Source organism: Malaclemys terrapin, chromosome 17 (assembly GCF_027887155.1).
Source record: "Malaclemys terrapin pileata isolate rMalTer1 chromosome 17, rMalTer1.hap1, whole genome shotgun sequence".
NCBI classification, from domain to species: domain Eukaryota; kingdom Metazoa; phylum Chordata; order Testudines; family Emydidae; genus Malaclemys; species Malaclemys terrapin.
The window spans coordinates 22,134,068-22,151,800 of NC_071521.1; the positions used below are offsets into that span (position 1 = coordinate 22,134,068).

The following is a 17,733-nucleotide window of genomic DNA, read 5'->3' on the forward strand; positions in this document are numbered from 1 at the left end:
GTCCCTAGTGTAGTGTTAATCACAGTTCATTGATATCCTAATACATTTCTTTTTGGTGTAGTACTATACCACATTCCCAAGCATGGGTCCCACAAGTTTCTTCCTGCCAGTGTATAATTCTTTATTTCTTCACCAGGGTCAGTTCTTAATGTCTCTTGTAGTCAGGAATCCCTGGACTTTGTGGTTTCAATGAAGCAAGTGTTCCTTCTTCTCTTTTCCTGAAACAGTGTGGTTTAGCATCATACAAGGGAGAGGTTACTAGCACATCACCCTGTAATGGTTTTGCTTCTTCTAGAAAAATCCAAAAGCACAGTAGGTCTGTCAGTGGACAAGGGAGAGGTTACTAGCACTTCACCTTGTCTTTTTTTCCTTTTTCCTGCTGTCCAGAAGGCACAGCAGAGCTAGAAGGAGAAATAGGCTTATCAGTCGGAGAGTCCTCTCGAGGTGGAAGGGTCTTTTTACAGTGAGAAGCATGGGTCCAGGCAGGTAGTCCTTGGCACTTCACAGCGGTGTTGGTGGTTAACAGCACTGGAAAGGGCCTTTCCAGTGGGGAGCCAAAGCAGTCTTTCATTGATAGACTTTACATAGACTCAGTCTCCTTGTTTCAATGAATGGCAGGGCTGCTAGGGTCTTTGGGTAGCACTTCTTTTATCTGTGAGAAAAGAAACCTAACACATTTCATTAATGCCTGGCAGTGTTTTGCAGATCTCATAGTTGCTTGGGCACATTCAGGCCCCCTCTTTTCTTGGCTATCAGCCAAGTCTTAGCTGTGGGCAGTGTCCTTGGATTGGGCCAGCATCTTATCTTTGGACTGAGCTTGCTAGCTATTTTTTTTTCCAGTTAACTCGTTCTGTTTTTTTTCCTTCTTCCCTTCTTGGCTTCTTTTAAGCTACAAAGGAAACTTCCACTCTTCACTCATACACCTTTTCCCAACAATGAACACATACACATTGCCATTATACAGTACATTAGTCTTATTATTCAATGTATGCCACATAAACCCTTCCAGTAAAATAACTTTATTACAGAGCTTTGGAGCAACAAACCAGGACAAGCACACCCACCTTTGAGGAGTCCACTCGGTACAATCTCTTGTGTCCAATAGCTTTCCTCCCTCCCCAGCCCTCTGGCTAGAAATCTGAGGTAGCCAGAAGGATCCCATGGGCAATATGGGGAATGGGTTAACCTTCCATGTCCTTGCTTCCAAAGACTGTTGGTATGCAAATTTTAACAACAATTTTGGCCATAGAACACAAAAATAATTCCTATTGTGCCAGTAAATGCATGGTACGTTGAATGCTATTCAGCTGGCATCCGTTTTCTCTGATGATCTGAAAGACAAAAGAACAGAGGTCTGCCCCTTCTGGGCAGTCAGTCATTGCTTAAAATATTTTTTTTATATACACATACTCTTGTAGATTTTAGGCAAAACAGAATTACCCCATATTTCCTTGTATTTATTTTATAGGCAGCCCAGGTTTCAGTGGCTTCTACTTTATTAGTTAGAAAATTGCATTAATACGGATGCTTTCTGGCTTGCTTCCAGATCCAAAGCTATCCACAGCTTAAAGATTCTTACTTTAAAAAAAAAAAAGGACACAATTAACTTTCCCAGACTTTTGATTGCCTTTTACTTCTAACTCCTGCTTTCAAACACCCAGTGATCTGAAAAAGACAACACAACCTATATTGGTAGGTTTGCATTTCTTTTACCTCTGCTACAATATACACTGCACATCCTCTCCACAATTCAATTTCCACAACACTAGCCACATCAATTGCTACACAAGGTGTAACTGTTTCTTTTTAAACACCGGGTAAAGACCATTTACTTAACATATAATTTAAAGGGCTATTCTCAGAGACCAGAGACCCACCCATCTGCCTGCTGACACTCTAACAGAATTACACAGAGAACAGAGGGAATTATGGCCTAATAGGATCCTATTACAGGAATTTCTACTAATACTGACCGCTACAGGGGACGGGACAGAAGGATCCCAATTCGACCTCAGAGCTTCATCGCACGCGATGGCTTCCACTCTGAGGAATTACGAATGAGAGGCTCAGTTCCGTCCACACACCTAACGCCCAAATGTATAAGACAGAAATTCATTAACCGGTTAACCAGACCAGAACCAGATAGTGTCTCCTTATCCTATTAGGACTCACCTTATCGGAGCACGAACCCCAGGGGCTGCGGTGAAGCAGAGAAAAGGGGCGAAACACCCCGTTGGCGCCGTTCCCAATTCGCCGCAGCCGTCCGGAGTCCAATGTCCGAGCTAGGAGAGTCCCGGCCGAGTCGCCAGAAACTGTGACCGAAATATCGGGTCCACCTAGCTGAGAGCCAATAACAGCCAGACAGGGATAAGGAGGAGTTGCTTTATTCTGCAGAAGAAAGGAGAGCTTTGCACCTTAGTACAAAAACTCTGTCTTACACACATTTTACAGATCCTTTATACACATTCAGACAAAGGTCCTTGCAGTGTTAACACTTGATTGGTGGTTGTCAGACCCGTGCTTTTGCTATCTGGTCAGTGAAAACCGGCTTGGGACCAGCTCCAACTACCTTAAGGCCTTGAAGGGAAGACAGTTGAAAAGTTCAGGCTACTGTGTACTTGAAGTGTCTGCTTCCCCCTAATGGCCACTGGCTGACATAAAGGCTACTCTGTTAAGGGAGGGTCACTAGTAACTTTCACATCTGTTAATTTAGTTTGACTTAAAAATGAGTTGATTATAAAAGGATCCGCTAAGAAATGTACACCTACCGGCAACAGTTTCTCTTCTGAATGATCCTAAGTCCTGAATAACACAGATGCTTCAAACTTCCCTTAGTTAAACTCCCTGAAATCTTGTGCATACAATACATTTGAAGAGACTTTAATGGTTGATGGTAACTCTTTTGCTATTAATCTTCATAACAAAGTTTTTTCTTCAGCCTGAGCTGACAAATGTTCTGCTACACAGAATTCCACACAGAACTGTCTCTCTCAAAATGGCTGCCATTTCCCATTGCTCTCCATGGAAACGAGGACACAGGCCGCTCTTAGCAAAAATGGTGATTAGCAGGGTTCTTACTGGAAACAATGGGAGGCGGTGGCCACTTTGAAAGAGGGCATCTTAACTGAGAGTTGTCAGGCCTCTGTCTGACTGAGAACAATGAGAAATGGCAGCCATTTTCAAAAAGGGGAATTCTTTGAGTTTTTATGTACCAGCCTCTGCTGACACTTCTATTTACGAAAATTAAGGGTCAAAATTACTGTTAATCCAAAGCATTTCTTTCCCAAAGCTACCTGTGTCCACTCAACAGAGAAGTGGAAGTGTGTGCATGAAAACATGAGGCATAATGTGAGCTTTGGGGCAGGGTGTGCACGGGACTGTAGGGGGCAAGAGGGAGGGAGAATTTGGGAGCAGAACACTGGGGTGTACACCCTGTTGGCTTTGCACTGCTCTGCGAGTGCAAATCAACTCTACACTCTGCTTACTTGGCTCATATATTCTGGCTGCTGTGTGCTACTCCAGAGCGGGTTAACGCAGCTGGCAAATATTAGCTTGTTACAAGTTTTTGCTAAAGAGACACTCAGTGGGCAGGGGTGGCCTCAAACTGATTGTTAACAATTGTTAAATCTACTCTGGGAGCACACATGCTAAAAGGCTTTGCTCACAATAATATGGTCACGGTGTGGTGCTGGGATAGGGCAGAGCCGGAGTGGGTGCCCTCACTGCATTTCCAGACCTTAACATGTTTGGGTTTCTTTCAGCTTAACCTCAGCTCTGCCTTTATCGGGTTCATGATGCTCGGTCTTAGGATAACTGCAACATCCCAGTAAAAATTTACCCTAAATTACTAATATATACGAAACCTTAATTCCATCTCCATGTTGTCTATCTGGAAGTGTTGTGATTACAGCTACCAAATAGCTAAATGCTATACACCCTGCTAGTCTGTGCTACGACACCCCATCATGTACCCACATGTTTGTCTCATCCATCCATTATGTCTTGTCTTTTAGATATTAAACTCTCTGGGGTAGGACCTGTCACTGTCATGTCTGTACAACCTCACAGTGTCCCTGTGAAGATATAGTGCCTGTATCTGAATGTCCAGCTAACTTGCAACAAATTAACTTGTATTGATGGTGTCTGTCTGGTAACAGTTAGTGTTCCCCACATGCAGGAAATCCCTGAAAATGCTGCAGATTTTGCCCATCTATCTTTTCTGCATGAACCAGTTTTTATGAGTGGAGTTGACCTGAGATACACACACTCCACGCTGTGGGAGTCTATGAAGCACTGCTGGAAGGTAAAAGGATCAACAGAACACATTTATTCCATCAGAGTCACTGCACTGACGTGCAAGTCCAGTTCAAACTTTCCTTTGCTTCAGAGTTTTCCATAACTTTTGCCTTTCTCTCCTCTCACACACCCTTATGGTCGGCTTGAGCACCCTTCTCCTGTCTTGCACTCACTTGGCCTCAACCCTCCAGCCATGCTTTCTTGTATGATGCCTCCTTAGAAATATGACCAGCCTCTTCCCTTTCCACCTTCACTTCAGATATTCTGCAACATGCTCAAACTACAACGGTCTTACCCCGTATGTCTTGTTTTGTACTTTTCCCCATGGCTCTAGACTGAGTCACTTCTTCTCAATCTCTTTTAGGGTGACTGGCAGCCCGAGCCAGAACCCAACAAGCACTGTTCCCGGTTAATGGTTAAACACAGTCTAACAGTGTTTGGAAAGCACTTCTCCTGGATGGATTTCGCAGTTCGAGCCAGACAGGTAGGTAACACACGTCACAAAACAGTACTCACAAGTACCGGGAACAAAGGAAGTTCTAGTCATTAAAGGGCACAATGAAGTGTAGTCTGGGCTCTCTCAGAAACTTGCTTAGGTTTTAGCTAAGTAATTTGACTTCCCTGTGCCACAGTTACAAGTCTGCGAAAAGAGAGGTAAGCTGTGCGCAAGCAAACATTGTGCATTTTCATACATATTTCCATGGGCAGAACACGACTATGGGGAACTGATGCATGTAGATAACTCTGTGCTGAGGATTGAAGATGCAAAGCATTAGCAACACCAGGAAGAGAAACAACCCTAGAGTGACTGGGTTTGTTTCTATCTAAACTTATGGAAGAAATTGATGGTTTGCATGGAACAGTGGGGAAGTTCTAAGGACTGAAGAGAAGCTAATGTGCCAATATTTAAAAAGGCTCAATGGGATGACCTGAGTAATTATAGGCCATGCAGGCTGACCTAGATCCTTGGCAAAATAATAGAATGGCTAAGATGGGACTTGATTAATAAAGTTTTAACGGATGGGAATAAATACCAGTCAACATGAGCTGATGGAAAATAGATCCTGTCTTGTTTGTCATGAAGTGGATGGATTTCCACGCCATCCGGCTAAATTTCTAACGTGTTTGTTTTTAATGAGATTACAAGTTTGGTTGATAAGTGCTGCTTTAATAGACATCTGTAAAGCCTTTGACTTGGTATTATGTGACATTTTGATTAAGAAATTGCAATGATACAAAGCAGCATGGCACAAACTAATACAAAACTAGGTCTCAGATGTAATTATAAATGGGGAATCCTCATCGAACGGGCGTGTGGCCCCACAGGAATTGGTTCTTGGCCCTACTCTCTTTAACATTTTTATCAGTGACCTGGAAGAAATCATGTAATTACTGATAAAGTTTGCACAAGACACAAACATTGGAGTGGTAATTAAGGAAGAGGACAGATCTCTGAAATCGCTTGGCAAGCTGGGCACAAGCAAAAACTATGCACTTTAGTGTCAAGTCCCACATCTAGGAACAAATGTCGGCCATACTTACAGGATGGGCGATTCTATCCTGGGAAGCAGCGACTCTAGAAAAGATTTGGGGGTGGGAGGTGGATAATCAGCTGAACATGAGCTCCCAGGGTGACACTGGGCTAATCTGAACCTTGGATATATAAACGGGGAAATCTCAAGGAGGAGCAGAGAGGTGATTTTATCTCTGTATTTGGCACTGGTGCCACCACTGCTGGAATCCTGTGTCCAGTTCTGGTGCCCACAGTTCAAGGACTTCAATAAATTGGAGAGGGGTCAGAAAAGAGCCATGGGAACGATTAGAAAATATGCATCTAGGAAGAACGGATGGGAGCTCTAGGGGCCGGGCCTGGAGGGGAGGGGGCAGAACAACGTGGGTAATTGAGGTGGGGTCGGGGGTGGAAATAATTAGAATTTGAGGTCTGAGGAGAAGCGGGAAACCCCGCACCATACACACTGTCAGGGAGCCAACAAGAGTGGGCCAAAATCACCTTCCTTAATACAGTTGGGAGAGCAGGCAACACTGGCTGTTGTCTATGCACACACTGGGGTGGGGGGAGTGTAGGACAAAAATCAAGGCCAACCAAACAACTCAATGTAAATGTTTTTTCTTAACCCCCACTCCCCCCCAAAATCTCATGATTCTTGGGGGTGTGACCCATGATTTGGGAATAGTTGGGGTTGGCCATACTGCTTCAAGGCTTACGAGCTATTCCAGCTACACTGCACAGGCTTCACGAATTGCAACGCTCTATAGCTTACGTTTTGTCTTGGTAGAGTCACTATTAAGAGGCTGCTGTTCCATTGCAAACAGGCTCTATGCACCCCTGGAGTTTGGGTGCAGACTTCCCTTAGTGGCGGCAACGGCACCCTCGGAAGAGCCAGCTGCTGATTAAAATGCTTGGCTCATATTCTTACTCCTCTTATGAGGCCTTGCTGGAGGGACTCTTCCTGTTAGGCAGCAGAGGGATGCGCCCAGTGTGGTGAATGGCCGGTACAGTCGTCTCCAGCCAAGGAAGGGCGAGGAGAGCCTTGCGGTAGGGACTTGCTGATGGCCCTGACTAGACTGAGAAACAAACCCTTTAGCAAATGTTAACAAGTGTTAAGACAAGTGGCTGTACATCCCACTTGGCACTTCCTGCAGAAAAGGGGATCAAAATGGGTCTCACACCCTTGGCAAATGCTGCTCATGTCTTTGAAAGATAGTGGTGGTGGTGGGGGGGTAATATCTTTTATTGGACCTGCTTCTGTTGGTGAGCGAAAGAAGCTTTTGAGCTTAAACAGAGCTCTGCCTCAGGTCTGGGAAACGGCCCTACACAAGGATAAAACACAGTTTTTCTCCCAGACTATCATGGTTAGCAACACCTGGACAGCCAACCCAGCCTCTGGCGCTTCCTAATCTAGCCCAAAGGCCAAGGGGCAGAGAACGGGCTCTTGTGAAGCCTGGAGCAGGGCAACTGAGAAGAGCTGGCTCAGAGCCAGAAGTGTAGTTGGGCTCTAGGCACAGGATTCTGGGCACCTGGTTCCAGTTTGGGCTTTACATTGATCTTTAGGACTTTGTTACAAAGCAGGAAAAATCAACCCACCCAGAACCCTTATGTTCATCTACTTCCTTATTCCATGCACGTGGCGTTTGCTCCTGGCTAGGGGCACTTGTGGCTCAAGGCTTGGTCCTGGGGCCGGTTTTGTTCAATATCTTCATTAATGATCTGGAGGATGGCGTGGACTGCACTCTCAGCAAGTTTGCAGATGACACTAAACTGGGAGGAGTGGTAGATATGCTGGAGGGTAGGGATAGGATACAGAGGGACTTAGAGAAATTAGAGGATTGGGCCAAAAGAAACCTGATGAGGTTCAACAAGGACAAGTGCAGAGTGCTGCACTTAGGACGGAAGAATCCCATTCACTGTTACAGACTAGGGACTGAGTGGCTAGGCAGCAGTTCTGCAGAAAAGGACCTAGGGATTACAGTGGACGAGAAGCTGGATATGAGTCAGCAGTGTGCCCTTGTTGCCAAGAAGGCTAACGGCATTTTGGGCTGTATAAGTAGGGGCATTGCCAGCAGATCGAGGGACATGATCATTCCCCTCTATTCGACATTGGTGAGGTCTCATCTGGAGTACTGTGTCCAGTTTTGGGCCCCCACACTACAAGAAGGATGTGGAAAAATTGGAAAGAGTCCAGCAGAAGGCAACAAAAATGATTAGAGGGCTGGAGCACATGACTTATGAGGAGAGGCTGAGGGAACTGGGATTGTTTAGTCTGCAGAAGAGAAGAATGGGAGGGGGGTTGATAGCTGCTTTCAACTACCTGAAAGGGGGTTCCAAAGAGGATGGATCTAGACTGTTCTCAGTGGTAGCAGATGACCGAACAAGGAGCAATAGTCTCAAGTTGCAGTGGGGGAGGTTTTTAAGGTCAAGCTTGACAAAGCCCTGGATGGGATGATTTAGCTGGGGATTGGTCCTGCTTTGAGCAGGGGGTTGGACTAGATGACCTCCTGAGGCCCCTTCCAACCCTGATATTCTATGAGGCTTGTGACTATTAGGAAAATGGTGTGTATGTGAATAGGAACAGACAATGGGTGTCCTGGGGGAGAGACGTGGGCAGGTGAGACCAGCCAGCAATGTCAGCTGCCTGGCTCTCTCCTCCAGCTCGGGCTGCACTAACTGGAGCCATTTGCTGTGGTTCCCCAAGGGCCCAGGGCACTCTGTCTCTGCCCTTTCGGCCTAGACAGGCCCTCGACTTCATGGGGCGAGCTGGGAGTAGCTATGCCCACCCCTACCTGACTGGGGGCACCCCCCGCTGGGGACTTTGGGGATGGCACCTCCTGAGCAGCATAAAGAGAACCACACAGGGCAGAGAATCTGCCCCTAAATACAGGCGGTGACCCCTGGACCTGGGAGAAATATGTTCAGCCCAGAGGCAGTGAGGATTCCCCTCCTCTCCCCCCCCCCCACCAGGGTGACTAGACAGCAAATGTGAAAAATCGGGACGGGGTTGGGGGTAATAGGAGCCTATATAAGAAAAAGACCCCAAAAATTGGGACTGTCCCTATAAAATTGGGACATCTGGTCACCCTACTCCCCGCCCCCCAGCCTTCCTGAGTGAAGGGAATGAGCTGACTTCCTTCTCTGTCTGAAGGTGGGGCCGGGGCTGGTCTACCTGACCTTTGAACATGCTTTCCTGGGCCGTGGGATCATTCTGCAGAGCGTGACGCCGGTGGAGCCGCTCCTGCAGCACGTTGTCCATAGGATCTATTACCAGCGAAACATGCCGGCGGTGATCCCCAAATTCATTCTGAAGGTGGAGTGTGTTCAGGTAAGCCACAGGGTACGGCTGCACCGCGAGTTGGGCTGTGACTCCCATCGGGAGGCAACTTACCCACAGTAGTTCTGATCAAGCCAGTGTGCTAAAACTGGAGCGTAGCGCGGCAGCAGGGGCATGGGGGGGTGTCTGAGTCTGCGCCTGTCCAGGACACTGGTACGTACTCAGAGCAGCTAGCCCCTCCCAGAGCACGTGCCAAGGCTACACGTCTGAGTGAGCTAGCGCACAGACATCTCTCAAGATGGGAATTATACCGATGTGCAGATGTACCCAAAGAATTGCTTCTGAAGGGGGCTGCTGTAAGAACTGCCAAGCCACTTGGTGTCTTGGAACCAGCTGCTCTCTGTGGCACTCGGGGCTGCAGTGTCTGGGCTTGGATTACAAGTAGTGCTAGTTCCCCTGTGCCTCCAACCTTTGGTAATGCTGCAGGAGGCAGGCCAGGAGGCTGAATGCTAAAGGCACAGGAGCTGGCAGGCAGCAAAGCTGCCTCTTGGTGCATTTCTTGGGTGTGTCTGGCTTAGGCTTCCAGATGTGGCAGGAGTGAAGGCCAGAGGCAAGAATGGCTTGCCCCACCTCCTCGGTGCTCTGAAAGCCAATGGGATTTAGGTGCCTACTCCTCCCTTGGGACAGATAAAATGTTCTGGACAGCTACAGCTGGCCTCCAAAGGCCTCAGGGAAGCTGTTGCTGAAGGCGGCGGGGGGGGGGGGGGGGCACTAGGTATCCGGCACCCAACACTGCAAATGGGACTGGGGAGCAGGCTGGGGCAGATCCCAGGCATTGCACACTGTCCTAGCCTGCCTTGTTCACAAGCAAGGCAGCACCGTGCTGCACTTGCTGAAATTTCCACCGGCTTTCGCAGTTAGTCCCAGGACCATATTTGGCAGTAGCTGAGCCAGTGGCCAGGGCCTAGATGACCACAGAAGTCCTGCATCCTGTATCAAGGACCCCAGGGGTGTCTGGCTAGGTGAAGAATAGCAGTTTCTGGGCTTTGTTGCTGTTGGGAATCCTTGATGAGAGGAGACCCTCCCGCACCTCAGATCACATTTGCTGAGCAAGGGGAGGTCTGAGGGTGTAATTTGGGCTCCACCAGCTCCTTCCAGGGCTTCACAACCCTTGGTGCTGCGTGCTGGTGTTTTGATGCCTGTATCTTGCATTGCCCTGGTTACTCACAACCCCCAGAGCAGTGACAGAGGGCATTGCTACTATCTGGGACCTCTCTGACTGGGGACTAGAACCCTGCCAGGGCCTGCAGCCCTTTCAACAGCAGCTTCAGGTTCGCAACATCCGAGGCAGCTGAAGGAACTGGCGGCGGAAGCAAGGTGCTCTCAGGTGGAGAGTGCGTGATGGATGGCAAAGGCCCAATTTAGTTTTGGTAGCCTCTAAAAACCCCACCTGAGCTCAGAGCCCCTTCCTGAGACTGCCATACCTCTCTGTCAGCACACACTGCACCAAGAAAGCCTCTTGGCACTACTCAGCTAGGCGGGACTGGCGACTCCCCCTCTCTGCAGGGCCTGCTCCAGGCACCAGCTTACCAAGCAGGTGCTTGGGGCGGCACATCCAGCTGTTCGGCAGCAATTTGGCAGACAGTCCCTCACTCCTGCTCAGAATTGCTTTTTTTGTTTGTTCGTTTGGCTGCTTGGGGCGGCCAAAACCCTGGAGCCGGCCCTGCCTCTCTGGCAGAGGCTTGCCAGTCCCTGCCAGCAATGGGCCTTGGCATTCCCTCAATGACATATTCCCTGCAAGGCCTGGATCCAGTTTACAGCTGGTTGTGCACCCTGGATGAAAGCTGGAGCCTGTTTGCTCTGACTTGCCATGGTAGCTCTGCAAGGGGAGCGGGGCGTTTTCTAGGCTGGGAGCAGCCCTATCTGTCAAGGGTCCAAGCATGCTACAAGTGCAAACGTCAGACCTTGCATGTGTTACTAAGGTGTATGAGCAACACTAGTCTCTCCAATGGCTGCACTGCAAATTGAGCTCCATTAATCTGATGGCTGGGTGGAATTTAAGTTATGAGTCTTACCCTACAAAGCCCTAAAGAGTTAGGAGCCTAGACATGAGTGTGCTTCTCCCAGCGAGCTCCTGCTACCCGCCTGACAAGCTCAAACCCTTGACTTGGATCATCCTCTATCTTAAAGGGAAGGCACTGCTTTCAGGGTATTTTCTATCATGGGGGAAGCTGCTCTTAGAAAAGGCCTCCCATGTTGGGCTGCCAGAGGCCTTGTACCCTTCTGCGGTTCCTGTGGATGGATACATATGGTGTATTGCAGAGTTGTTAAAAGGCCCCATACATGGCTAGATTAGCCCCACACCAGCTTGGTGGTAAAATATTTAGTCTGGAAAGGTAAATGCTATTGTTCAGCACCTGGAGCCTATGAGAGGTGCTAAAAATAAACTCTTCTCCTAAATCTTGAACAGTGCTAAGGGGTGATGCCTCCAGGATAACAGAAATGTTGAAAGATCCCAGGTGAACCCAAAAAAGGATTTTGATAAAGAAAATTGGGCAGCAAGGAGCCCTATGAATCCCTGAAGTTCCCCCAAGCTTGTCTGGTGAGGATGCAGGGAGTTAATGTGGATGCTTCACACAACGCACAGTCAACCTGTGGAACTCCTTGCCAGAGGATGTTGTGAAGGCCGAGACTATAACAGGATTCAAAAAAGAACTAGATAAGTTCATGGAGAATAGGTCCATCAAAGGCTATTAGCCAGGATGGGCAGGGATGGTGTCCCTAGCCTCTGTTTGCCAGAAGCTGGGAATGAGCGACAGGGGATAGATCACTTGATGATTACCTGCTCTGTTCATTCCCTCTGGGGCACCTGATAGGATACTGGGCTAGATGGACCTTTGGTCTGACCCAGTAGGGCCGTTCTTATGTTCTCTGTGGCTAATAAACACTCAAAACACAGTGCCAGCAAAAGCTGAATACTTGAGCTTGCTTCAGAGCCCGTGGGATCGCTAGAAACACTAATGTGTGGTACTGGTAGCATCACCAGTGGCTTGGTAGCATGAATGAGCCCCTAGTTCAAAGTTCCATGTATTTACAGTGATTCTGTTTCTTCTGCCCCCAGTTTGAACGTGATATCATGATCTGGAACAACAAGCAATATCTGTCTAAACCACTGCTGGTAAAAGAAGATTCCGCGATCCAAAGGCACAGACGCTGGTTTGCTCAATTCTACAGTGAGAACAGCACTAGATTCACTTTCCAAAAGGGTGGCGTGGACTGGTGACGTCCATGTGCTCAAAAGACGTCAAATGGCTGCATCCCTTTCTCACCCATGAGAAGGGCAGTCAAGCGCATAGCAAGTTAATCAAGCTGCATTTCTGGATTTTCAGTGGCCCAGTTGGGCGAATCTGCAGTACAAGTAAAACTCTCTAGTTCAATACTTCTAGCTGGCCAAGCGTAGTGTCTGTCATGTAAGGCTGGGCAAATCTAGTAAGTGTTGTGTAGGCTTTGCGGTCATAACTGAGCTGTAGTACTGGGTGCCCCCCATCTCCAGTGGGAAAACGAGACTGACAGAATCCCCTCAAGAAATTGTCTATGCTTTGCAGGTTTTGTTACTCAGGGACAATTGCATGAAACCCCGATCCTTAGTGCTGCAGGGCTCACATGCTCCTATTCTCTAAAGCGGTCATTTGACATCTGTTCCTCCGCCCCACAGCACGTCACGATGGCAAACCTGGATTGTTACCATGGATGAGGAATAGGCAGGGTCACTCTAAGGAGCAGATGGTCTGTTCTCTTGCTAATGTACTTAGAAACTCGCAAGGGAGCAACAGCAGTGGTCAGGGCTGGCTATCGATGGTCCCTGATGGATTTCTACTGGAGTTTTACCAAGGAGTTTATCAGCTCCTGAACAGATCTTAATGGACACACAGCAGCTAATGAAGATGGGAAGTAATTTTCCTGATTGTCTTACAATGTAAGAATGTAAAAACCAAACATTTTGTGCAAAGATTAGTTCCTCATGGAGTAATGTGTATGTGGATAGTAACAACGGACTGAACACCAGCAAGGACGTGTTTAGAAAGCGATGTCCTCATCTGGGGCAAGTGCAGAGAGTGCTGCCGTACTGTGCAATCAGCATTGAGTATGTGTATGAAAACTGATCTCTGCTGGTCTGGCTAAAAACTGCTCTAATTTCCATTGTGCTTTGTTCCTAAGGGTACGTCTATACTTACTTCCTGGTCCGGCTGTAAGCGATCGATCTTCTGGGATCGATTTATCGTGTCTTGTCTAGACGCGATAAATCGATCCCGGATCCCAGAAGTGCTAGTATAAATAGATGGACCAACTTCTGCCTTGACTTACAACCTCTAGACTCCTGTTTGCTCCAGGTAAGTCAGGGCAGAATTTGGTGATCAGACTGTAATGTAGTTACTCTGTGCTCATAGCCATCAAAAACCACCGTACAGCGCACAGAACTGGTGGGAGCTTCCAAGCTAGGCCGCACCGTGCTGGAGCTGATTGACGTCGTCTGCTATCCAGATGGCTTGTGCCAAACAAAAGAAGGGGGTTACAAAGCATTCTGCAAACCTGCCCGCGTGTATCTTGTAAATTCTGCACTTTACTGAGCCTTTTGTTTTTGCACTGAACCATAAAACAATGTTAACCAGTGAGCCAGAGGCCTTTCCTTCCCAGGAGTTTCTCTAGTCCCACACTTGTTACTGTGTGAACTGCTTAAACTAGTCCCTTAACGTCATAGTCTCGAGGGGGTTGTGTGGTCCATTGGGGGGAGTGGCTCCTCTCCTTCCGGGTCTGTGGGCGGCCAATCCGCCCCAGTACAGGTAGTATTTACTTCATTGTCTGCGATGGGGGCTACAGCCATAGAATCGCCATGGCATGGGGTCGCTTATCACCTAAATGCTGAAGCAGGCCTGTACTACATGGCATAGCAACGTCAAGTCGGCTAGTTAACCCCGGCAAATGTCTGGCTCTCTGGTGTGACTGAGCTTGTACTAATAGGGATGGGTGCCACAAAGGGGTTACAAGAATTAAATACGTCTTGGAAGAATTACTTCTGGGTGGTACCAGGAGCAGGCTAATTGTAGGGGGCTGAGTTCTTCTTTGGCTCACACATCACCCAGAGAAGTGTTCACAAGTGGCACCAGTTTCATCTCATTGGTGAAAATTCTTTCTACAACGTGAAATGGGCTTTTGTTTTGATCCTTGCCTTTACTGGTAGACTCTTTATAGTTACTATTTTTATATTACAAAGGTTTCATAAAAATGTATAGAATAAAAATATACAAAGTGTTACGTGACTCGTCATTCTCCAGAGGTCCTGAGAAGAACTCTCTGCTTTTTAAACTAGCAGCACTCAGCTGAACTTTACCTAGGGCTTCCTTGGGGTGGATGAAGTTTGGAAAAGAGACGACTAAGGGGGATATGATAGAGATCTATAAAATCATGACTGGTGTGGAGAAAGTGAATAAGGAAGTGTTATTTACTCCTTCACATTACACAAGAACTAGGGGTCACCAAATGAAATTAATAGGCAGCAGGTTTAACACAAACAAAAGGAAATATTTTTTCACATAATGCATAGTCAACCTGTGGAACCCCTTGCCAGAGGATGTTGTGAAGGCCCTTAAAGGCTACCAGGCAGAGGTTGTTGCCACTGAGCTTGGACAAGATTATCACAGCAACTTCCTTGGGAACCCGTGCTGCAGCTATGCTGCACATAGAAGGCCTGGAAGCTTTTCATGCGCTGGTTCATGGAAAAGTATTGGGAGTTGAGTCTGGGCCCAGTCATCCCAGATGGATGGGACAAGTGGGAGGAAGGGGCAGAGTGGTGTGGGGCTCTGGGTGGGGCTTCAGGCGGAAAGGGCGGAATAGGAGGTGAGACTGCAGGTGGAAGGTGTGAGGAGGGGACCCCCAACTTGCTCAGGCCTTGAGCCCGTGAAATCTTAATCCACCTCTGCCTAACAGCCAGCACCTGCTCTTTGCTTTCTCTCCAAGGGCTATGACCAGTGTATTGCCAGCAGTTACAAGTTACCACCCAACTCTTCCTAAGCAAGCCCATTTATTCTTAAGGTAAAAGCATTAGAGAGACAAATATGTAAAAACAATAAAAAATGCTAGGTGCATGCTAAAAACTTACCAGAGGTTACCCATAAAAGTCTTTTGCAAACGGAGGCAGCTAACGGGATAGTTTCAGAGGGCGTAGCTGCAGACTTTCTGGTGAGTGGTGTGTTTGTGGGTTGTTTGTTTGCTTTCTCTGTATGGGCTGTGTACCCTCAGGGTATGTCTGCACTGCAATTAGACACCCATGGCTGGCCTATGCCAGCTGACTCAGGCTTGCGGGGCTCAGGTTAAGGGGCTGTTTAATTGCGGTGTAGACATTCGGGCGCAGGGTCCTAGCATCCAGGCTCCAGTGCGAATCTGAACATCTATACTGCAGTTAAATAGTCCCTTAGCCCAAGTCACCTGGGACTGCCCAGCCATGGGTATATAACTGCAGTGTAGACATAGAACCTCTCTCCATTGCTTACTCAGGCTGTTTGTTGGTGCCTTGGTAAAGGCCCAGAGGCTCTGACCCTTGGAGCTCTGAACAGCTCAGCTCTTTGAAGGCTCTGAGTGGTTAATCACTCCATGATGGTGAGGGGTGGAGCTGAGCTGATCTAAGGAGGAAGGCTTGGTATAAAAAGTCACTTGCCAGGTGAACTCAAGAGCCATGAACAGAGGCAGCTCACAGGAATGTTCTGGAGGAAGTTGAGAGAGGAAATGTGAGAGGTTTTCCTTCCAGGTTCAGCTCTTCATGTGATTCCATGATGGCCAGCAATGGAATAGTGGTGGTGACCTGCAACAGATGTGCCGTGTTTTCTTTTCTGTCTGAAACCAGAAAGGACTTCATATGCATGAATTGCAAGTAGTTAGTTGTGCTGGAGGAGACGATTCTTGGATTGGAGGGGCAAGGCGAGACACTGCTGAGAATCTGATGAGTTCCTAGACAGCCAGGTTTGGGAAACACAAGTACCCCAGGTTCAAGGAAAAAAGAAGCTGGCCACCAAGGAATCGGAGAGAGAGGAATCCAGAGAAGAGGCCGAGCAGTTTGTAAACACCAGAGGCAAGTGGTCACAGCAGCATTCTACACGTCTGGAGAGAGATGAGGATAGGCAGGCTGTGGCCACCAGAGAGAAAAGGACCAGGAATTTCACAGAGCTAGAAATTTCCAGTCGATATCAGGCCCTCAACATGGAAACTGTGGAAGATGTCTCTCAAGATCCAGCTGGTCAAAGGGAACTGAGAGCTGTATGGGACACACCTCTGGATGGCAGCTGTAAGCAAATCAAGCTTGCTCACAAAGAGTTCTCCAACAGTCCAAGGAAGATAGACAATCCTTGTTGGGGATTCAATACTCAGAAGAACCGAAAGAACATTCTTCCAGGGATAGGTGGACCACAGGACAGTGTGCTGCCTTCCTGGAGCCATCACGAAAAGATTAAATAGGCTTCTGAAGTTGACTGGAAAGGATCCATTGGTGATGGTTCATACTGGCACTAATGACACTGTGTTGCAGGATATTTGACTGAAGAACGAGAATGTCCAAGCAAACTTCTTTGAGATCCTTCTGGTCCTGCAAGCAAAGGCAGAAGATTCTGGAAGTGAACCGCTAGCTAAGTAAGTGGTGGAGGGTTTGGTTTTGTGGAACATTGGTCCATCTTCTACAAGGGGAGGTAGCTGTATTGTTTGGATGGCCTCCACTTCAACAGAAGGGGGAACCAGTCTTCTTGGGGACAGGCTGGCTAGAGTAGTTGGGTGGGCATTAAACTAATAACAAAATGGGATTGTAAAAGAAGGGAAGATCTGAGCACTGAATTAGCGCAAAATCAAGATGTTGAGAACAAAATTAATCAAGGAACCAAAGGAAATGAAGAGGAGAAATTCTTTAATTGCCTATACACCAAAGTTAGGAGTTTTTATGGGCATTAATTTGATCTAGTTGGTATTACTGAAGCATGGTGGGATGATTTACACAACTGGAATGTTAAAATCAATGACACTGGTCTACAATTTTTGAGAAGTCGTCTGCTTCAGAGATAAAATGTGCTATTTATTATGTATTTTGATGTGCTGAATTCAAATATGACAAAACAACTGATTGGCTACTGTTTCTAAGATATTTAAGTTTTTACATTTTATGTCTATGTATATTGTGTAGATAGTAGAGTTTTAATCATAAATTGTAAACCTAGGTCTTTTCATGTGTTTATGGTTGCTTTACATGATAATATTTCACCTGGCCTGTTTATGTAACACTTTAAAAATCAGCAAAAGGGTTATATAAATAAAATGTATTATGAAACAAAAGGCAAAAAACTATTATGTATATAGTTTAGTCCTATTCACAGTCCACTTTTTCTTCTTTGACACACCTTTCCCAACTGGAGGCACCATGCAGAAGTAGCAATTGCTGGTATGATCTGTTGGCTCTCTCCAAATCATTGGCACTGCAAAAGGCATAGATTTCCTTTTCCTGTTCAACCACTGGCGAAGATTTGTTGCACAAGTGTTGCAGCATATGTGTGGGGCCCACCTCTTGTCCTGATCTCCAATTTTGCAGCCAAAATAAAGGTGATAGGCTTTCTTAACC

The 17,733-nt window shown here is 47.2% G+C and overlaps 1 protein-coding gene across 1 annotated transcript in view; it reads left to right on the forward strand.

Moving 5' to 3' along the window:
- LOC128825442 (cholesterol 7-desaturase nvd-like) overlaps positions 1–17,496 on the forward strand; it is a 52,260-nt gene extending 34,764 nt beyond the window's left edge. The window contains exons 4-7 of the mRNA XM_054007964.1: positions 4,178–4,303; positions 4,661–4,780; positions 8,958–9,134; positions 12,205–17,496. Coding sequence (XP_053863939.1) covers positions 4,178–4,303; positions 4,661–4,780; positions 8,958–9,134; positions 12,205–12,366 — 585 coding nt within the window. The 3' untranslated portion in view covers positions 12,367–17,496. The remainder of the gene's footprint in view (positions 1–4,177; positions 4,304–4,660; positions 4,781–8,957; positions 9,135–12,204) is intronic.
- The last annotated feature ends 237 nt before the right edge of the window (positions 17,497–17,733 follow it).